General features: G+C 33.8%; 1 protein-coding gene across 5 annotated transcripts in view; it reads left to right on the plus strand.

The window, feature by feature from the left end:
- The window catches only part of LOC149806976 (uncharacterized), a 76,876-nt gene extending 53,809 nt beyond the window's left edge, over positions 1 to 23,067 (plus strand). For 3 of the 5 annotated variants that reach the window (XM_089960350.1, XM_089960342.1, XM_089960336.1), the window contains 8 exons: positions 97 to 188; positions 816 to 1,133; positions 1,477 to 1,613; positions 6,190 to 6,310; positions 12,092 to 12,244; positions 13,069 to 13,143; positions 13,703 to 13,747; positions 16,615 to 23,067. In XM_089960350.1, the coding sequence (XP_089816476.1) occupies positions 101 to 188; positions 816 to 1,133; positions 1,477 to 1,613; positions 6,190 to 6,310; positions 12,092 to 12,244; positions 13,069 to 13,143; positions 13,703 to 13,747; positions 16,615 to 18,611 (2,934 nt within the window). In that variant the 5' untranslated portion in view covers positions 97 to 100 and the 3' untranslated portion in view covers positions 18,612 to 23,067. The remainder of the gene's footprint in view (positions 1 to 96; positions 189 to 815; positions 1,134 to 1,476; positions 1,614 to 6,189; positions 6,311 to 12,091; positions 12,245 to 13,068; positions 13,144 to 13,702; positions 13,748 to 16,614) is intronic. The other 2 variants (XM_089960357.1, XM_089960364.1) reach the window with 2 other exon arrangements.
- The last annotated feature ends 757 nt before the right edge of the window (positions 23,068 to 23,824 follow it).

The following is a 23,824-nucleotide window of genomic DNA, read 5'->3' on the forward strand; positions in this document are numbered from 1 at the left end:
ATGCTACTCTAAAACTAAATTATCAACTTCACAAAATTTCAACAATTAATAGTTTGTAATATTTATGCAGCATATAAATACATTTCTACTTTGCAGGAAAATGAGAAGCCTGTTCCCGCTGAAATACCATGCTGTACATTTTATGTTAGCACATCTTTATCTCGTTTTACTGATAACAGCGATATTAGGTGAGCAGTATCATTGCAGTAATATTACTAGTTATAACATTATGAAGTTCCACTTTTGTCAGAAGAATTTGTAATTATCCAAATATTATTTTTAAATTCATTATGATATGGGTGAAGTAAATTTTATCATAAAAGAAAACCTTTTGAAAACATGTAAGCCCTTTCAACCATTTTAAAATTTTCATAGAAAACATGAATACAATTTATTATTATACCCAAATTTAAGCTATTCCAAAATGACCAGATAAATGGAATGACTAAGGAATGACATTTAAGACTAAATACTGATTGTGCGATAGGATGAATGAAGCCGTTGAGAAGATGGAATACAAATATCCTACAAACATACTTGCAACTTAAAGTTAGCTCAGACTGAACTGAGATGTGTAAAAGTATTTACAATTTGTCACCTATTCGTTGCCTCTGACATCTTTAACGTAACTTGAGAATCTCAAAAACTTAGGAGAAAACTTTCAATGATCATCTGGAACACGATAAAAAAGTAATGCTATACATCGATCTTTCAAATTTACACAGGGGAAATATTGAACATTTTCAGTTCATTTTTGATGTTTGATATTCGTCTTTTTTAATATTATTATTATTATTACATTTTCCTCTATTAAGGCTCATTTGATACAATCGCCGAAACTACTTGTGAATTCGAGGATGCTAACTTAATATGGCGCAACATACCGGCATATTCAGTCCATGATGTCAAGGCAATGGCATGGTACAAAGGAAAAGGAAGTCTTATAGCGACCTGGTTGGAGGGGAAGGGCTTCGTGCAATACCCTCCGTATATAGATCGATTGATGCAGATAGGGGAGACTGGTATCAAGATAAGGACAGCAAAGAGATCAGACAGCGGAACCTACTGGTTATCTATGACGCTTGTGTCCGTAGATCATAAGTTAGAAGTAGCAACGCATCTTGAAGTGAAAGGTACTTCTATTTTGGGACACATTTACAAAATTTTTGCTTTATGAGAAAATATCATATAATGCAATTCGATTCTGAATAAGCAGAGCGAAAAACAAGTACTTGCTATGTGTGAGCAATGTTCATATCATGAATTTAATATAGATTATATTTAAAGTCTTTGAAGATAACTCAATCTTGTCATTCCAATGTTTGCTCTAGCCTTTTAATATTAATTGACATTGATACTTTCCTGGCAATATTAAAGACCCCCAAATGGCTACTTTATTACTATTTTCAAGATAGACAATATTTTTGAATTGCACATGATACGATAGACAGTATATACTGGTATCATTTCCAACAGCTGCGCCATCGAGTAGATGCAAACCTGAAATCACACAAGAAGGATCCATTTTGAAGGCTGAAATGCCTTCTGAGGGGTGTGGCACACCGCTTCTTACGTTGCAGTGGAAACATACTAATAAGACTGTTATCCAAGATGTGAGTTTCTCCTGTTATTGTTTTGCATATCACGAGTGCGTACCCCTTTTGCATTTTCGAATCATATTGAACGTATCGTGTACCGTTTTAATTTTGAAATATCCTATCAAATTTGCGTACGTCTACCCATTTCTCTGGGTATATGGTTGATTCTGACATATTCCCGAATGCAGAGAGCTATTTAATTGGTCGAAACTACCTTTAACATCATCGTGTTCTCAAATACAAGACTGTAATCACAAAATTCCCGCTATAAAATGAAATACGGATCTTCTATCATTATCTTATCAAACCATGTTACAATAATAAATTAAGTATTGTGCTGTAAGCTGAACGTTCGAGTTAGATTATCCATATATTATTCTTGTGTGAGTCAACCCCTTCGTTTTGTATAGACTATATTTAATTCATTCTAACGTATACTCATAAGTAGAGTGTCCTCCATTTCGTTGACCGTTATCATTTCCCGAAGTAACATCCACAATAAGTTTGAACTTATTGTGATGTCAGGAAGCTATATTAGTCACGTCGCTTGTAAAAATAAATGTGTGGGATTAAAACCGTTGTTAACGTCCTTAAGGTCCTCAAGTCCACAAGTATAAAACTTGCATTACCTAATTTCTGCTACTTATTGAACTGGGTGAGGATATGAGTCCATCATATCTGCATTCCCATCATAAATTCAAAAGAACATATCGCAAAAAGTACTTGGTCATCAGTATACTTTAGACTTAAAGAGCATTTTGAATAGAAATGATAGAATCAACATTGCGTCTACAAATGTGATTACATTTCGTTGTTCTTTGTTATATATATTTGACCCCTTTATATTCATTTAAATGAAGACTTTTTTTTGATGAAACTGATAATAAATGTTTCAAATCGGTAGTTATTGGTTTGTAACAGAAGCACACAGACATGATCCTGAATGATTATGCAAAACCCGGATTAAGTTCAAATGTTTCACAATCCTCGTACACGAGTCCACTTAACCAACTGAGGTGGTTTCGTATATTAAGTATGTGCTTATTGTTTCAAATAAGTATATCCTGCTTGGTAGAAGATTTATAAAACGCCATTATTTGTGTGACGGTATATAGCAACTCTGAGTACACACATTTGTCTGGCAATGTATTATAGTTCTGTTATAAGAAAAAGCTGACCTTCAGACTTGTTATAAATGTTTATATCTACAATTACTTCATTCTATTCTACCGGCGTAAGAAGTTGTTGCAAAACAAATAACACAAATGCAGGCCAAACTTTCTTCATCACATTACCACGGTATATTGTCCCTACACATGTCCTTTCGGAAGAGCCGAGTAATCTCCCTTTTCATCTGATGTCACAACGGTACATATCTCTCTAATAAATGTTGTCATACGAGTAAATACTCCGAATTTTACTTTAAATGCTTTCTAGCTATTAAATGACCAGGCTGAACATAATGAACACTTGTCCTCAAAAAGGTCGGTTCGTGACTTGAGACATTATACGTCGAAAAGACGAAATCGTTTGAGATATTTTGCATTCATTATACAATTGTTTACGAACTACACTTTAAAAAGTGGTATTTCAACTCTATTTAAAACTCATTTTATGAATTTAGTCATGTTGCTCAGTTTTTAAATTTTGTTTTTCGACATTTGAGCAAGATTCACCACCGAGCAAATGAGAGATCCTCCGCAATTTTGCTACATAAACCTTCCCGCTTAACCATAAATTATAACTATATTCTACCTTGTTTTATCGATAAGGGTGGAAGCTGCCACAGTCCGATAAATCAGTCCATCAAACTTGTGTTGATACAAATGGGAGGTATTGGAGTCTGATATCACCTATCCACGAAATCGTGCAGTTGATGCAGACAAATGTCTTTGCTTTATATTGGGGTACATTTGGGACACTTGCTGGTATTTCTCGCTGCTCTTAAATTATGGTCGGCAGGACGTTACTTTGGAGAAATGTACATAATATTTGCAAATCAAATCCTTTTTCTGACAACTTGTAAATCTATGTGGAATAACAATATCCACCCTTATGTGGATATTTCTAAGTTCGCGGCTACATAATGCTGCTCCGTCAGACACAGCAACCAATGTGATGCACCTTCAACTGACAAAATCCATTGACGGTTAAGTCGAGCAACATGACCTGAGCAAAGGCAACTTTAAAATAAGTGAATGAGCGGAAGTGAAATCGGATTGGTTGCTGTAACTGATGAAATAGTTGTATCAAAGACATCAGTATCAAACCTCCAAATTTATTTTTCTTCGCAATCTTCAATCTGTAATAATCAAACGTTCGCTTATTAGCTACTAACCAGTAATTACAAACTCATGTAAATCTTGCTACTAGTATATGATGCACGCCTTATTAATGCGACCTCTCGTATAAACGTTTATTATTCCACTATTCGTACAAAGACTTTTATCAGGATGAGACTTCTGAAGCAAAGTCTTCTATCAGGAACGAGATATCATCCAACTTGACCTTGTTCTTTTTCACATTAAACGTATCAGCCTATAGCTTGTAACAATTTGATCTTTTTTCTTTAAAAAAATATATATTTTAATAACGGTAAATCATTTGTTTATACTCAAAATGTGTAAAGAATATAGGAAAACCATTCCTTTTCTCAACTAAAATGCTGTAAATACTGGGGACAAGAAAAAATATGATATAAAATAAATAAATGTATTAATACATATGAATTAATATTGCATACTAGTAGAGCGTCCTATGCACATTTCATTTATTGTAATCCTTCTCGTAATTAGACGTATCGGCTGCGACCCTAAATGGCATTGAGTTAACCCAGCTAGCAGCTTTATCAATGAGGAAATGGTTATTTTATCTAAATATACATGTACGTTGTTCACAGCAGATAATCTATAGTTTCAATGATATTCCGTATTGCAAATTATATAACGTTGTGGATACATTTCTTCTGTTTTAGTAGTTTTTGATATACCAATTTGAACAGGCTTGTTTGCTTGCGTTTACAATATGAATATCTGTTACCACCTCCTCTCTCTCTCACTTACACACACACGCACACACATATGCATCTGCACACATCACATAAACAGGCACGCGTAGATAAAGACATACATACGTATAAGATCCAGTTTAAGACATAAAAGTGTAAAAACTGAGGTGTCGATTGCACGACATAAAGGCAGTGCCCTCTAAAGGAAATTGCGAACCTCCTGGATCGTAAGTGTTCATGGGACAGTTTTTATACACAAATACTTTGCAACAATACAAAAGAATCATAAAATATTAAATGCACAAGTAAGGTTGCAAAAGATTTATAGTTTTGATAGCCATATTAAAACAAAACATAAGAATATTATTCACTGAACCTGACAAGCCAAAGGCAGTTCATAGCAAAAAAAAGTTTTCTCACTCCAACTCTAAATTTACACCTTGATTTTTCAAGTCCGAACGTCAATTTTGCCAGAATGTGATGCTAACAGAGATAACCACAAGCCCTTTCTCTGTTTGATAATTCTGACAAGCATTGTGTACTAAACAGCTTGATGCAATTCTTAATAGTTTTCATTCAGGCAGCTTCTGCGGTAAGTCTACTTGCCTTGAACCCACGTGTGTGCAATAGATGTATATCTTAACTTCCTATTGATATTTCACTACATACTGCTCAGTACCTAAGACTGATACACATGCCTCACATACATTTTCAAGAACAGAGCAAGCCCGAAAGACCTACTTCACAAAATATAATCATAGCTTTAATTCTTGAACAATACTATCTGAAAATGTCGAACCAAAACTTTAAGTTATGAAATTTAACAATACCCGATTTATGAAACTATATTTTACTACCTATAAACAGAGGAAATTCTTTCCGACTTCTCCTTAATTTGTGCTGTAGCAGTGCTCTTCTTTCGTTGTTTCAATAAATTAAATGAGGTTTTCGATTTAGTACATGTTGTGCCTTAAGCCAATTATTCCACTTAACTTTCATGTGATGTTACCTTTGTAAAAAAATAAAAATATGGGCGTATTTGTAACCTTGTGATGTACAAGTTCCATACAAAAGGAACCAACAATTTAACATTTTGGAAGGGAGGGCCTGGAATACTTGTTTGAGAAAAAACATTCTTGCAAAGATTTAAAGAAGGATACAAACTGTTGCAGCCATTATACTTTTTAACAAAATAAATTATCTTGGAGTAAAATAAGCAAATATCCACGTTCGTAGACAATTCCAGCACTATTTCATTCCGCCCAATCATAGTTTGTCTTTCAAATTAAAATCTATGTCATTTATTTGGTGAAAATAGTAACTCCTTTGGTGTGAAAAATTGTTGATATCAAGTGCTTTGTTAATAGTTAACGAACTATTTCCATTGTTCACAAATACCTAAATATGTGCATCAAATACAAAGCAGTTAGGTGAATTACTTGAGAAACGTTCGACTTGCATTTTAGATAGAGTTGTGATATATGTCCGTCTTGGGGAATCACACTTCAAACTTTGTCGACGGTTATGCCAACATGCCCTTATTTCATACATGTGATCATAAATATTTCCTATTTACATCTACAGAACAGTCCAAACCTAGACCTAGGATCAAATCCTGAGCCAGGGCAATATACGGTGTGCGCTGAGGGAGAATCAGACATATGCTATCAGGGAAACATTTCTGACTTGTGCACGAACTACATCAGTGAGTACCAATATTAGGTAGCAATAGCCAACGTGACCTGTTTCTAGTTTCTTCCTTAATGATTCATTTAAAAAAACATACAAAATCCGCAACAGGCTTTCCCTGCCAACGTCGGAAATTAATTCATTTTCATGGAGTGAACATTGAAACATTTTGTGTTCACTTTTCTGTTCCTGGAAGGCGGATATTACTTTATTTTTATAAATATATATTTAGGAGAACATTGTATTTATGTTATTTGTCAATTTCCGCCTTGCTGATTGATTCTGCATCATTGTAAGGCTTTTTCCAATTGTTCCTGTGTCAACAATGGTCAAGACCTTGTCTTAAAGTTAGACTATAAATTTATATGTTTGCAGATGTCACTGTTTTAGCCTACTTTTCGGGCTGATAACCATACTATTATAGAAGAAACCCTTGCACAATCAGACAGAAAAATAAAACAACTGCGGAAGCATTCCAGTTAATATCAAAATCGAATTTTCACTGTAGAGAAAACTATTTGACACTTTTTCATGACATAGTTTATAACGAGTTTATTCCAGTTGAAACCAATTAAAAACAAGGAACTGATTAATGAAAATCTCGAACAAACAAGGGATGACGCGAGCAAAAACCTCACAGCAGATGAAACAGAGGAAAGAGTATTTGTATGTTTTCTATCTCAAACTTGTTGCTGATTAGCAACGTCTGCACCATCTAAGACTTGGAAATGTCATTTGATCTTGTACAAAGTGCATTAACTAAATACATGACGGCAGAAGACATATAATTAAAACGTCACACACTTCATAAATCAATTCTAATAGTTAGCTCAACCAGAACTATTGTAGGGTATGCTTGCTTGATTTGCATAAGCACTGTTAGCCTAGTGTTTTGGGGTAAAGCCCTTTTGCATTTGCAGCCTTTGTTGCTGATATCTTTATTTGTCATTGAAAAAAGTCTGTGATGTAATGTAACCTGTGTTGCATTCTGCTGAACTATGAAATAGCTTCCTACATTGTCTTGATTACGCAGGGTGTTGTTAGGATTCCCGCTGATACAATTGTTATTTTATCGACATTTTTGAAGATGATGTCTATTCTTCTTGTGCAACAATCTAGGAAAGTGTCCAACTATGTAGACGTGTTCTCCAAGCTATATGCAAATGAAATTGTTGTGTGTGTGTGTGTATATATATATAAAATGTATATTTGAACCCTATTATCAGGGCCGGCTCTAGTAATATATATATATATATATATATATATATATATATATATATATATATATATATATATATATATATATATATATATATATATACGGAAAGTGATTTTGAAGCGATGGAAGAAACTTTTATGTATAGTGTTATATAATACTTGTTTAAAAGTTGATTTCCAATGTTGTGCTCACAGGGGGCCCCGCGCGTAAATCCAGTGGGCCAGGCCAAAAGGATCCAAATCGGGCCCCGCGTTTGCCAAGACCGTTCCTGATTATACTATATTTAAGCAAAGGTCCATTGCAGTACATAAAATTCCCTCCTCTGGTTGGTAGTACACTGAAACGATAGCCATTATCACCAAAAGATAAGCGTGCAGATCTTTAGCCTACAATATATTTTTATTTGTGCTTCGTTTGGGCAAATTTACGAGCATTCTGTTTTCTTTCGGAACCTGACGTAATGATTGACAAGTGTTTTGTTTTATATGGTCGGCATTAGGTATTAAGATGATACTCAATTTAATTTACACAATATTTGTAGGACCCTATACTAGCTCTATCATTCTTTAGCTAAATAAGCAATGTAATTTATATTGTACATGAAGATTTGTTTATTCTGCTTGCCCTTGGACTGTATATACAAATCATTGCTGATGTTTCAGTTACGTGCTTGATAAAATATACAGTTTGTGCATTGGTTTTTGTAACGGTACAAGAATGAATTTTATCAGCTATGAATGTGTGTTATGTTAAGATTACTAAAGTTGCTTCTTTAATCTACAAGTGAGGAAACCTTGATTTTTGTAAAATGTTTATCTTATTGATTTTGCGGACCTCACATGTAACTGAGTCAAATTGTTGTATCGTACAGAGAGAGAGAGAGAGAGAGAGAGAGAGAGAGAGAGAGAGTACATAGAATTTAAGTATATGGGGAGAGCTGGAAGTGACTTAACCGGCTCATCATTCGTTTAAATCAATCCAGTTATAGACTATGATACATTTGCTCTCAAAACAAGGCAGACTTTTTGTTTTAGTTAGTATATCACATCATTGTTTTTATTTTTATTTTTGGCTATTGTTGTTTCTATCCGATTTAGAATGTATATATTATTTACCTGTTAAAATTGTGCTTGTTTATTTGTCTTGACACCTGCTACTGAAGTATCTGTTTCTATGTTCCCAATACATAAATGTGTGATCATAATCAAATTCTTCCAGGGTATTGAAATATTAATTTGATCTCTCCTAGTCGAGTTGTTTACTGAATGAATACTCTCTGCGTTTTTAAGAGGAACTTACAGTATTGTGAATTAAATCCAATATAGTCATACAAATTATATCACAATTCCAAACGAAAAGAGTGTTCCGGGTGAATACAAGGGTTTGAATAGGCTGATGTACCAATAGTTTTTAATTTGTTGAAGTGCCAGCAGTCTTGATATATCACAATGGCATTGTCCAGAACTCCTTTAAATCATTCCACAATAATCCCAGAATAGTACTTAGTGAAAACGGTCATATGAGCACTTTGTAATTCCAATAACTAATTTAAGTACATGATTCCTCTCAAATTAAGTTTCAACACAACATGATATAAATCTACATACTGAAAATAAAATACGAACAGCAATGCAAATAGGAATGAATAGTTGTTCACTTCTTCCCCCTTTTCTAAAAATAAAACGCGACTCTATTACAACTCTTCTTCGCAATACCTCCCACCTGACTTATCTCTCAAGAAACACAATTGACTTAGGTATCCAATGGAAAATTACCCCAAACTCTAAACATGTGCATTATATGGAACCCAAACCCAAATAAATAACCTATTTATAATATTCTTTTTTTAAAACAAAAAATCTGCACAAAACTTAGCTATATAATATCTTGTTTATAAATGGTTTACAATCTACAGTCACGGGTAAAAATTAATACACAATTTTGATATTCATAACAATTGATCAGTTATCCTTTTCTACTTTATTTTGTTCTACACGGAAAAGGTCTTTCTATTTTAAATGTAACCAGAGTTCTTGGTTTCTACTTTTCATGGACATTTATAAAGCTATATTAATATTGTCTGTATTGGGGACAAAGCTGGTTGTGGCCAATAACAGCGTTGGAATCAGAAATGAACCAGCTCAGTTCATTATCACGCTATAATGGATGTGTTTCTAGTAAATGTGTTGTCCCTCGCGTAAATATCCTTGTATATCACGACTCATATACCTTCTCAGGTTAAGCTGACTACATTAACGTTGTTTAGATACATAGGCCATCTCAATGTTTGTTTTTTTTTTTTGTTTTCCTTGACTGGACTCTACTTTTTGTTCCGTTACCACGGAATGAAATCCCAGCAAGGATGAGAAAACGACATAGGAAAAGTTAGCAGTACGCGCAGGATCCATTAATACTTAAGTGTAACTGTGATATATAATAACGTGCTGTTTATATTATAATCAGTCTGATGATTAATCTCTTCAAGTAAAGGCTCCCGGGAATTCGTATCCTACATTTTCTAGACAATCCAACTCCCTAGCCAGAGAAACAATCATAGAAAGTAGAATCTGAATATTGTGGGATATTGTTTATATATAATTGTTATGTATATTTAATTTAATTGATTGTCTGTTAGTTTTGATATTTTATTTCATGTTATTGTAATTTACCATTGTTTGCTGGACTTGACCTTGTCCAAAACTAATTTCATTTCTGCTTGACCTAACTGACTCTTTTATTATTTCATTTATGCACACAACTAATAATAGCTTCATTATTCTCTATGTGCATGAGCTTATTAACCTAATTATTATTCAGGTAAACAGGAAGTGGTAACTATGTTAATCAGGATCAGGGATTTTGGAGATTCCCATGTAAATTTTATAGGCTATTGTGTTTCAATAAACAAGACTTATTAGATCATTCTATGAGGTTATTTTCCACTAGATAATGTTTTTTTTTTAGAAAATGCTAATGTGACCTGAGGTCAAGCAGAGAACTATATTGTCTTGTGAATGCGATGATTTTACCAGTTGTGATTTAACATCAAGCACTTTAATGTTGTATAATGTTGTGACAAGTTTGGGCTGAACTTTATTTTCTTCAAATTATTTAATTCAGGTGATTTTTTCTTTGGAAATACAGAAGTGCTCTGACAAAAGTCTTTAATAAAGACATTCATTGGAATTTATACGGTATTCAAACTTGGAATAATATTTCTGTGATTCAGCAAGAGGCTGTTGACACATCAGCACTTTGCAAGCCAGAACAGACACGTCCTCGCCTCAATTTTAGTTCTCTTCTGGACTTGAACTGAGTTTTATTCAGGACTTCTTATTACTAGAACTTGTGTCTTTAATTCTTGGATTATTTTTAGATTTAATTCGCAATACCGTAAGTTTTTTTTCTCTCATTGTTCACTTTGTATTGTAGGGAAATAAATTATTTGTTAAATTTTACAAAGCTTGTTGTCTTCAGTCTTTTCTGTTACTTATTTTAAGAGCATAGACTCGTAACAATTATACAGGCTTCTACCAGTAGCAGTTCATTAGAGTTCTAGAACACTGATAACATTTACAATAGTAAAAATAGAAACTGTTTTACGCAGAACAAAATAAAATAAGTAATTGATTAATTCAAATACCATACTTTTCATTAGTCCTCTACGCATTTCCGCTTATCATCATAGAACTTAAAACTTTCTATTGAAGCAACCTTGGAAATATTTAGCAAATTATTTCCCCATGGAATGAGTGAACAGGTAAAGGCCATCTGTGATCTAAATTGAAGGTTTTTTGCGGACGTCTATGATCTTATCTGGCAACCGTTTTGTGAACAATGTCCGATTTCATATGATTTTCTATATACTGCCCTGTATCGTGTGATGGCTGACCTAGATGAATGAAGCAAAATGTACTTTAACTTACGAGCCCATCAGTTTGGACATTGGTTATACACAATAAAGGTTTTCCCATTTGTTTATTAATTCATTTTCATAGATATCCAAACGTAAAAATGTTACAATGTATCAAGCGTTTTGTAAATAAAGAAAATGACGCCAATTATGTATCGATTATCATCATTTACATCGACTTATATAATTTAGCTGCTTATATTTTAAAGTATATCTCATTTCTGTTAATAAACTTCTGATAAACAAAAAGGATGTTAACAATATTCACGCAAATTCGTTTTCGAAGCTCAGAAGAAGAAAAAAAAACAAGCAATCAGAACACTATACTTCCATCATCATCAGCATGATCCATGTACATACGCACTGACGTTGTACGTTCCTGTTCATATTTATATACTAAACACACTCATTTTGCATTACTGCAAGGATATCATTGAAAATTAACCTAATTAGATTTTTGCTGTTGCTCGCACTTAATTCCTTGAAATATAACATCGATTGCTTGTATTCTATTGTGTCCCTTTGTCTTCATACATAAACAGTAACATAGCAGCTCTATAACTAAGCTTTCCCTTTTTCTCAATTAACTGCCCTAATGGATATAAAAAAGCCCCATCTGAACTTTACGTAATTTATAGCTGGAATCTCTGCTGTGTGAATTTCAGTAACAGATAGTGTTCAGCAGTCACTCGGCGACCATGGATCGGCACCAAGTATTGTGACTTATATCCTTGTGAGAGTATTGGTACTTGTGGTTGTATCCACTGTGATTGTTGTTGTACTGGTGTGCTACAGACATGTCAAGTGCAGAAAGCTACGTAAGGAAATCATGCATATTATTCATTGACTTATCAAGACCTTAAATTAGACTAAGTCACAATGTAAATATCATTTCGAAATATCTTTCATCGAAACCATACTTGATATATTTCTCGGAAATTATTAATATTATTAGAATATTGGTTAACTGATTGCAAGATCAAAAGTAAGTGATTTTTTCTCAATCATTGAAATAGTAGACTGTACTTTTATACCACCAAAAATATTTATTAAAACAAAAGTGAGAGATAGACATGGCTAGATAGTGGAATATTGTTTGAAGTTGCATGAAATTGGTCTTTATCTTTGTACTAAGATAAGAAAACACCCTTTTGTGCAAAATGTAACCAAAACATTCTACAGGAAGAGTTATGTACAAATTTTGTCCCATGAAATCTATATATTGTTATTATATGTTTGTCTTAACTGCTTTACTGTCTTTACAGTTCATTATTTGTTACACACGTAACATACACATGCATCTACCTTAAAATAATCTGTTCCACTGACTTTTTATCATGAGCATCGAAATAATCTATGTACTGGTAACAGGAAACAATGACCTCAATAAATCTAATATACTATCTGTGCAAAATATATATCCCTATCCAAGAACACTTTCTACCTCATATGCAATCATACCCACTCTTTGAACAGATTTTCGAAAGCATGAACTGGTAGATTATTTGATTATTCTTTCAACATAAAAAGCAATGTGTTAGCTACAGCATATTTGAAAACAAATGTTTTTTTATGTCACATTTATCTCCGGAAACTGAGACTTCGTACGGAAAGAGCAACAGTAAGTTTTATATCCTTCCAGCAGGCGGAAATGTACGAAACGTCGCAAGAAATGAAGACATTTATTCGAATGAAGAAAGCAAAACCGATGGTTTGGGTAGGATATTTTGGTTGATGATTTTTTTCAGTTGTAAGGAATGATTTCGAGTTTCTTGAAACACATTCTTTATATTTGCTCGTAACATGTCGATTGGTATGCATCATATGAGTTGTGGCAGAAATTATTAAAATTTATAACTAATTTGCCAAATCAATTAATAAATCGATCTGCATACCTTCTTACTCTCAAACGAACGATACAAGAAAAACAATAAATGTATTAATGTTGCCTATGCAGGTCATTTTAGATTTCATCTAATATCATTAAATTATCACCACTGGACGCTAACAAACTTCTTATTCTTTTTTAGAGTTAAATATAAAAATAGTCAAAATATGCAGATTATCGTGCAACTGAGCTGCAAATCTCCTCAAGGTTATGCTATTCTCCCTTAATCGAAACTTCACTTTCGTATGAACAATCTAAACTCCTAAATAATTGATCATTTGAATGGTAATATGAACGATAATATGAGATTATCAGTGTATTAAAAGTTTAAACTTGAATGAGTTTAAACTGTTTACCGTAATTATTTCATCTATTTTTTTCTATTTAGAAGTGTCTACAATTGAAGATGCACTTACGGAGACTGCAACAAAGGGTATGTCATAATTTAAACCATCAATGAAAGAAGTTGACAAGTTAACACCTATTGACGATCGTTAAATGAAATTGAGGGCGGGTCAGATTGTATTGGTCATCTAGAATGTTTTCTTGCCGTCTAAAAGGGACCCTCAAAATTCGGCTTATTTTGGAGATCTATTTTGTTCTCTGGGAATCATAAAAGTCCATAGTAACTTATCGGATCATTTCTTGCAGAATTAGAAAATGAGTATTTTCAAACAATTATTGGGTGAATCAACTGTCTGCTATGGTTCACATTTTTAGAGAATTTCTTCACCTCCAAGATGACAAAGTCTTCCTTACGGGACAACTTAGAACCTATACCAAGTTACACACACACACACACACACACACACACACACACACCCGAAAACAATAACTGTTTCCATCATGGCATAGATGAGCACAAACGGTGAATTGAAAGGTTTTATTTTGGGGTCTTACATCACAGCAACACAAGTAGGCAATTTAGGTCATGGGGAGGTGAAGGGGAGGTAAATGAAAACATGAAACTAAAGAAAACGATTACCAAAAATTGGCTATGTGTTTTAAATAGATTTCTTTTGAGTTCAAATAAGATAAGATAAGATAAATTTATTTAACGTTCGCATGGTTTTTACCGACAATGGTTCGCAACTTATGTGTTGACCTTGCTTCCAGCAAGACCTTTATGGTGGTTTATTTTTTTTCCCCAAAGTAATTTGTTTGGTCAAAATATTGAGTGGCACAAATCTTGCACATCAGGACATAAATAATGTGTTCACTGACACATCTAATCGTTGACATTTTAAGCAGCTCCTGTTCATGAACTCTTGAAAGTAATAGTATTGGGCAGTTGCTTACAGATTTGATAACGTACGACGTTATATCTTCATATTTTCCGTTTACGTAAATCGGTTCATTAAATTTGGTACAAGCTGGTTATTTAAATAGCGGTATCGTCGGTAAGCGACTATGGTTGGTTCTGGGAGCGTGCAAGATTCAATCTTAGGACGGTTTTCTTGCCAACGCAATTATCTCTCTGGAGCATCTTGGTACTTTGTTATTGCGAAAATGATACGGATGGTGACAGTCTTAGTTTTGAATCAGAGGACCATAGCTTGATACATGACCTTTGTATCCCTTATTTTAAGGACCCTTTGTGTTATGTTAGTCTTCCATTGAGCATCTACTCTTTTACGCAGATACGCTTTATGCGAACATATGGAATTTACGTTTCGTTTTTGATTATATTCAAACACACATTGGTCTCATAACTGAGCGAATCAAACAAGACCTGCGTGAGTCTGGTTTGCGGTCGATGTTTCTCCTATCTCCAAGGACATCAATATAACAGTCCTTGTTAACTGAAGAGTTCTTAAATGCGCAAATATTGCACAATTGTTTCCTCTACTCACCTAATAACGACACACTCATGAAACTCAAATTTAAACTTGCATGTTTTCCCTGCATCTCGTGTGTATGATTTATCAGTAAGCCTTGGACTGTATGCAGTGCACCACAAACAAAACCGAAAACTAATACAAAGATTTATTCCTATCTCAAATTACTCAACCGGTACAAGTTAGAATACACCCATAATTCTTTAAGAAATTAATGAGGGTCTATTTCACAAAAGCACTCAATGCTAAATTAACGTCTCGCAATTACTATGTATTATTTGATGACTGCTTTTAAAAATGGTCTATGTACTCGATATATATATATATATATATATATATATATATATATATATATATATATATATATATATATATATATATATATATATATATATATATATATATATATGATGTTAGATTCATAACGCGTGGTTATAGTCTCCACATGGTTATATTGGCATACTATATTAGTCCTGATAGGCATACCATAGATGTTGACATACTGTAGTGGTCCTCATAACAGTGCCATACACACAAGCATAATGTTAGTGATGAACCATACAGTTGTTCATCTTTAAATATGGTTCAGCAGTTTCGAAAGATAATATGTTGGGAACGAAGGACTGATACGGCTGTCCCATGCTGCTGTGCAAGCTAGTATTCTGTGGTATGTTTGTAGAGCAAACATCCACGGTGAAGAGAGTTCTATTAGTGGTTTTAGCGGATTTGTTTAAATAATCTCTGGAGTTCTGTATATAACAAAGGATATGTTGTTCATACATTCACGGAAAGAAGTTGGTTAACTAGAATATTTGTTATGTGGGTGGTTCCTGCAAGAGATTATGGTCTACTGTGTATGTTTTGGAATGTTTGGACGAACGTACAAAAGGATGACCTTTTAATCAGCAGGAAGGAGAGTAACAGTTTTTATGTGTCCCATTGATTTTCATATGCTTAAGAGTGTTATTTGACCGCTGTGTATTTTGAGGTATAATATTCGTCCATTATACAACCTTTAATACGACGGTTGCCTGTTGGCCTCAGATAAAAGAAAAGTCCAGTCGGTAGAAATCATTAAGTTCTATTAAGGAAAACTATAATGATTTCAGTGTTTCTGAGACCCTACTAACATGATAAAATACCACATATTTCCTTGCTTTGTATTCATACTAAAACATTACGTGGTTGCCATATTCTGTGTCAAATTGTATGATTTGATCATAAACGTTATATGCTCATCGATTTGTTTCTTATTCAAGTTTCAGCAACATTTCCAAACATAGTGTTTTGTAGTGTTATTATTAGTTTCATAAAACCTCTGTTCTTGTGCCAGGAAATATGTTTTGCTTTTCTTTCTAATTGAATAGGTATATGTCTTACCTGAATAAAGATTTAAAGTTTGCCACAAACACTCGCACCTAGTCCTAGCCATTCACAAAGCCATTTTTCATTTTCTTACCAGGAAATGTACTGTTTGAAATGCAGAGTCATTTGAAGGAGCTGTACCAAAGTATGATGAGAGTACCTTTGTCTCCAACCGGAGAAGAAGGCGATCATGTCAGTGTATCCGAGATTTACGTCGACATTAACATTGAAAATGTAGAATTTACCAATTTAGACAATGTGAAAAGCAACTCTTCTTTGGATACACCATGTGACAGTGATCCACTGATTAGTCAGGATCATGCCGCCACAAAGCTAAATAATCAGTTTTGTCCGATCTTAATGTTCGGAGTCTGTGGCATTGGTAAGTCAACATGGTGCAAGCATTTGGTTCAGTGTTGGTTACACAATTCTGATACTAAATTTGCTGATATAGAATGTCTACAGTTACCAGACTTAAGAAATATTAAAATCCTTTTATATTTACCACTACAGTTTTCTGACCGAGGTCTTTTCTTTCATCAGTTATTGCAAAAACACCTATTTAAAGAAAATTTAACTTATGTGCAGTTTGCAATGAAGTATTTAGAAACTAATGCTCATGATGTACTTATAGTCATGGATGGCTTGGATATAATAGGGGAAGATGTCAAGCCGTTATTAGAACTTCTACATCATACACCTATGTCTTCGTGTAATGTTATTGTTACATCCCGACCAGTCAGTTTAAAACTGCTACAAGATACATGTCAGGACAAGATAGAACAGTTCAGGTTATTTAGAGTCAACGAAATGACTCCTGATAGTTCCAAAGCATATGCAAGCAGGCTTTTGGAGAATATGAATCATCTGCATGGCAGAAACTTGCAATCTGAGAATTTCTGGAGGTTTACAGAACATCTCCAGGTACAATCTTTGCTCAAAGTACCCTATATATGTCTCCTGCTCTTGCATGTGTGGATGGAAAACAAAGACCCTTGTATTGAAATAACGGATATTTTGTTTCATATTATAAATTATTATCTTCGTCGTGCAATGACGGATCACATGTGCAAAGAACGTGTCGAGAAAGCATTCGGTAGAAAACACGAGGCTGTAAAAAATTCCATCAGCAAATTAAATCATTGGCCATTACTGATACAAATGGAGTATCTCCTGCTTGTGCTAAGTGATGTTGCTGTTGACATCTATTCTTCCGAAATAAAACGAAACAACCCAAAACTGAACGTACCCGAAAGATTCTCGACAACACACGAATATGGGCATGAGCTTCAAATTATTTTCGAAACTGGTATTTTGACAGAGTCCTTCTCGTTGTCATCAAAGACGAATGTATCAGCTTTGTCATTTCCCGATAGAATTTTAAATCAGTTTCTTGTTTCAATATTCATTGCATTGCAAGAGGGAAAAGAGTGTGATTTTATTGTGTCCAGTTGCAGCTCTTGCTTGCAAAACAGTATGATAATTCACATGCTTTTCCAATTGTCAGACACAGTAGCAAAAGACATCATTATCAAAGCAAGCAAACATTTGGATAAAAACAGCATAATTGAGAAATTCAGGTACTCCATAATAAGAAAGAAACTAATAGGAACATATCAGGTAGCTTGGCTTCAATTCCTTATGCATAATGATGTTCTTGACGGAAATAAGCTCCTCTTTCTGACACCTGCCTTGCATTGCATTAAACATTTGACCTCTCTTGTGCTGGAAAATCAGGAGAACAACGAAAATCTTGTTTTTAGGCTACCCGCGATTTCAACGTTAGAAACTTTAACTTTAAATATGAATCAGTGTACGTTACTGTTGTGCAGGGGTTGGAATAATCAAGTAACTCGCAAACTGAAAAATGTTGTGATCAAATCTGTAAAAATCCACGCAACCACTGTGTGTCTGCTCACTAAGGCTTTAATTCAATGTGCAGACCTTGAGAAGTTGGAACTATTTCCATCATTAATTTGGACTACAGATAACGACAACTTGCCGGAGACGTCAGGCCTCACAACTGACTATTTGAATAAACTATTAGAAAGTATGCCGAATAAAAAAATCAAAACCCTCAAGTACAGACTTTGATTTTGGTCGGTGAAAATAACAGTTTATTTGGTCGCGTGAACCATTATCACAATCTAGACGCTCTAATTGTTCATGTGAAATCATATGTATCGCATTCACATAATGCAATCAGAAGTAAGGATAATGCTGCAATGAACAAAACTAAAAGACCCTTCCCTCTGCGAAACAAAGAGATAATTACTGATGATTTTACTTTTCTTGCAAATATAAGAGAACTGCTGAAACTTCAGGTGAATGTGATGAAACTAACGGGATCTTCCTCGAGCGTTCTCTTCAAAGGAATATGTGAGGGCGAAAAATTGGAGACCATTTTCCCTTGCAACATAGATAAGGACGATAAACCCAGTACATCGTATTCTTAAAAATGTTGACAAAGCTTTTCGTGCTTACTGTAGATAGAGTAACGATAGAGGGAGGATCGGGATCTTTGAAAGACTTTCTTAATGCATTTAGAAAACGTTAAAATCTAATCACCTTTTCCCTCTTAATGGTATTGCGAACAGCGCTCCATCACAATTATCAGTTTGTGCATCGGTGAGAATTAATACAAAAATAAATCTAAGTTACTTGATAAATAACTGATGCCATTCTTCTTGAATAGATAACATTTTATTTTTCCCTAAAAACTGCTTTTATTTTGATATATGTTATAACTGTTTCGTGCCATCTTTAGTACACGTAATTGTTTATTACTAAGCATTCTGTATTATTCTATTTGAATAAGACTCTGGTGCAAGTATTTAGAATCGGGAGTCATTTCTCTTTAAGCGTGATATAGGATCAATGTGTGTGTGTGTGTGTGTATGTGTGTGTGTGTGTGTGATTTGGAATTTTTAACATGACTTTAACAGTGTTTCAGTCATACCGCTACGATATCTGCAGTGTGGCAGTTTATAGTGATGTCTGACATCGGGGTATCATGCCGTAATCTTGTATAACCTACGTTTATTTTTGGTTCAAAAGAAGCAAGATGGCAGACCAAATGAGCCTGAATATTAGCAGAAATGTAAGCACTAAAGCAAGACGACGGTAAGGATACCCAACTCTACCCATATATGCGCGTCAACAAAAGCTTGTTTGCGTTCATTCCTTTTCGATCATACAAAAGCATTTTTAGTAAGAGCACCAAAGCACACCCAAAGTTTGCTTGACTTACATTCAATGTACGAGATGGTGGGGAATATATGACACCACCAATTTTACGTAATGGCACAAAAAGGTCTGCCATACTGACTCATCTTGAAGTAAATATCGTTAATCTTTCTCCTGTAACAAATTCGCATTAGTCATCAAGAGTTTTCAGTTGTCCAAATGCGCAGTAATTACAGTTGAGATCTCTACCGTGTCATCTTCATCTATAGTGCTATGTATGGCACGCCCAGTCCAAGGACACATTAATTTACAAATCACTGCAGGTGGGCGTTTAATAATTTGGGTGGAATAATGCAAACTATTAAAATATAATGGATTGTTAGTATTGATGTGCGTTCTGCGTGCTGTCTTTATTTCAAAAGTTATTTGTTACAGGAGAGAAGTTCAATATATCTACAACCATATATCTACCACCAACCGTTCGTTATGGGGGACTCTTCCCTGTGTCAGAGTTCGTTTTTATGACGTTTATAACCCTTACTTAATCCTGTTCACATTGTATTCGATGTTAAAGAAGTATTAACAGACCTAATAAAACAGTATTCTCTTCTATGACCACAGTAACGGGGGACATAATGTTGGCTACGAGTAGCGCACCAAGTAGTATTACGACTCTATGGTCTTAAACTAAGCAACATAAAAGAGCGAAATACAACAAGTTTTGTAACATTCAGAAAATAATTTATTTCCCTAGAACAGAGTGTGAAAATTTAAAAAAAAAAAAACCTATTGTGACTTAAATCCCAAATTGTCCTAAACGTTCCATCATAAGTCCAAATGTGTGCAGTTTTAATTGAATTCGAGTGGTGTTCGAAATAAATTTCAATATTGAAAGTGTTGATATGCCTATTGTCCCGAACGTGCTAATGTACCAATAGCTTTGAATATGGCTATGTGTTAACATACTTTTGATTTGTTACAATAATATAATCTGAAATGTCACTGACTGAATTCACTATAATTCCAAATTAATGTTTCAGTCCAAGAATATTATAGACCAATTTTTAATTCTAGTGAATACTAATTTGAATAAATAAATCCACGCATATTAGAAGCTGAACACAGGATTAAGACAGATTCCGCTTTAGATATTAAGGCACGAATGAATATTCCTTAAGTAAACAACTTTATATCCCTCCACTTAATCTAGGTCGCAAGTACCATTTTCTGGAAATACTCCGTCAACTTAATAGAAAATTTCTTTTCAGGAACTTTCTAAGGTTAGAATCAAGATTGTATCTTTAACTAGAACTGAAGTAAACATGTTTACAATTAAGAATGATCTAAATATCTAATCCATAACCATAAATAAATATTAGCTATGTATTATGTTGTTTATATAATGAATTCCACTAGTCAGGTAGACCATTAAATTTATTTTGGACAAAGGTGAATTTCAAAATGCAGATATGCATTGCATACAATAATTAAGAAAAGGCAACAAACAATGCAAATTAAATATGTATAACAGTAGCCATTTAATATGCATCATGCAGTGTAGTCGTTCTATACGAAACGCTTAAAAGACATAAAAATGCACGATTAGAGAGCGGTAAACATAAGCCCTCTTAATCGGATGAATAAACAGAATCCAGATTGGTCACACCAAGAGAAAAATTCGGGCGTTTGAAAGATAGGAACAAAAGTTGAGGATTGATTGTAGGAAAGTGTTCAGGTCAGGAAACCATAAACATTTTTAGGCATCATTCGGGCCTTACAGTAGTCATGTTTATCAATCATAGATCGAGTTTCATCGATTCCGTCACTATAGGGCAGATTACAAATGATTTAGGAGCAGAGGTATAAAATTCCTCACTCTGGAAGTATAATGTTTGTTGAAAACTCTAACAAACCTATAAAACCTCAGTTTAATTTATGTCATATATAAATTGTAGCTATTTTAGAGATAGTATTATATAATTGTGTCCTCGTTTACATGTAGTTGTATGTGCAAATGAAATATCTGAAGCATCTCCAAACTTTGTACTTTATTTTTTTTCAATACCAGTACAACAGCAAATATTGTTAATTCTGTTAGACCAGAGGAGAAGTTGCATGAATGCTAATTCACCTATTTCAGGGCTGCACAACCTTTTTCGCCATGGGCCAGATTACATTTTCTAAGATCACTCGAGGGCCACAAAAATAAATTTCTTTAATATAATTACTGTTAATGGACCAGATTTCTGTGTTGTTTTAATTTGCGCTGAGGGCTTGACAGAACACGTTCACGGGCCGGATCCGGCCCGCGGGCCGAATCATGCCCGCGGGCCGGGGGTTGTGCATCCCTGACCTAGCTGCTTATCTACATGAGATCGCACTATTCTTAAAATCTCAATTTTATAAATTAACATTTCCAGGCACAAAAAAGTTCGTTACTAAATCTTTGTTGACGAGGCATTTGCCTCAACATAACAACCTCTATTCAGATGTCTGAGGGAGACAGCTATGAATTCAAACGTGTCACGTATGTTTGCACACCAATTGTAAACTGTAACGTTTATTAATTGACTATTTATGTACACACAAGACAATGTATGTAGTTTACAAATATCAATGTTGAAAAGACATCATGTATGTTACTTATTACTATTTGATGCAACAATTTGTATATAAATAAAATAACATTATTGTGTATAAAAAGTATTACTTTTATTGGAAGGTTTCTCTTGTTTAAAACCATTGTTTCCACTGATGTTTTCTTTATGTAAAGATGTGTTGTACATGAATGATGAAGATATACTGAATGGTTCCTCTTGTTTAAAGTTGATTTTTTAACATATGTATTCTTTATGTTTTTCTTTCTATAAGTTTCTAGGAATTTTCATAACATGCAATTTGTATTGTTATAACTTATATTTTTATAATTTTCGAAAATATCAGAATTATGTTACTTGAAATGTTACAGTACTTCATATGCAGAAAAAATTATTATTGATTCCTCCTATAATTTATGTTAGATAAGCAGCATTCGAGTTCGAGCAAATTGCATATGTTAGTAAATTCCTGGTTACCTACGTATGACACTCGGAAGTGTGTATCGTTATCTGTGAAGTGTGGGAAGAACTATAACAGGGGTAGTTTTCTTTCAATTTTCTTATATCGGCTGTTTCCATACCTTGAGTGCAGCTGCTAAGGTAAAGCCTACACAGCGATTCTTCGTGATTTTGGTATTTTACAACATGTACTTAATTTGTGAAGTTACTTTGGTTTCTAAAGACACTTTATATTCACAATCCTATGAGTTCTTCTGAAATGTTCACTTTGTAACTTAGAGAAATAAATTACTTAATAATTTAATAAACTTCCTGGTTTTGCTTCTTTCTTTTACTTTGTTTAAGCTTTGAATATGGAAAGAAATATAACTGGGCTAGTTTTCTTTCCAGTTGCGTTATATTGGCTGTTTCAATCCCTTGAAAATAGTAACTAGGAATAAGTGTACATCATGATTCTTGTCGAATTTATTTTTCACACCATGAAGTTAACTTGTGAAGCTAATCTGGTTTTTTAAAGACACTATATATTCACAATGATGTAAGTTTATCCTTAATTTTCACTTTGTTACTTAGATAATACTATTATTTATTAATTTTAACAAACTTGTTGGCTTTGCTATTTTGTTGGCTAGTTAAGTACCATAGAATCGTAAGTCCATTGTATATTTTGCTCTCAATGTTTGCATTAGATTACATCTCAGCTTTATAATAACAAAATCATAAATCCACTTATTGGTTAATATGCATATATTTTTTTTCCCTTAGCAAACCGTTAAAGTATATAATCATATATTACTCCCAAAAAGCTTTATCTTGCATAAACATTTTTGTCAAACTTTTTTTCCTTCATATTACAGTATTTTCAGCTGCCAACATATCCTTATCAGATGAAAAAAGATTATGTATTGATACAAGCACATCATCACAAAATTTGTAATTATACATGTGTAATTTGAAATTGAAAGCACCCAAATAATTTTAGATTCCTAAGGAAAATGGCACTTACATCATTATGTGTGCTACATTAAAAGAGTAGTATATTATCAGCGTGTAAACTAACACCTA

Source organism: Sinohyriopsis cumingii, chromosome 1 (assembly GCF_028554795.1).
Source record: "Sinohyriopsis cumingii isolate HCF-2022 chromosome 1, ASM2855479v2, whole genome shotgun sequence".
NCBI lineage: Eukaryota > Metazoa > Mollusca > Bivalvia > Unionida > Unionidae > Sinohyriopsis > Sinohyriopsis cumingii.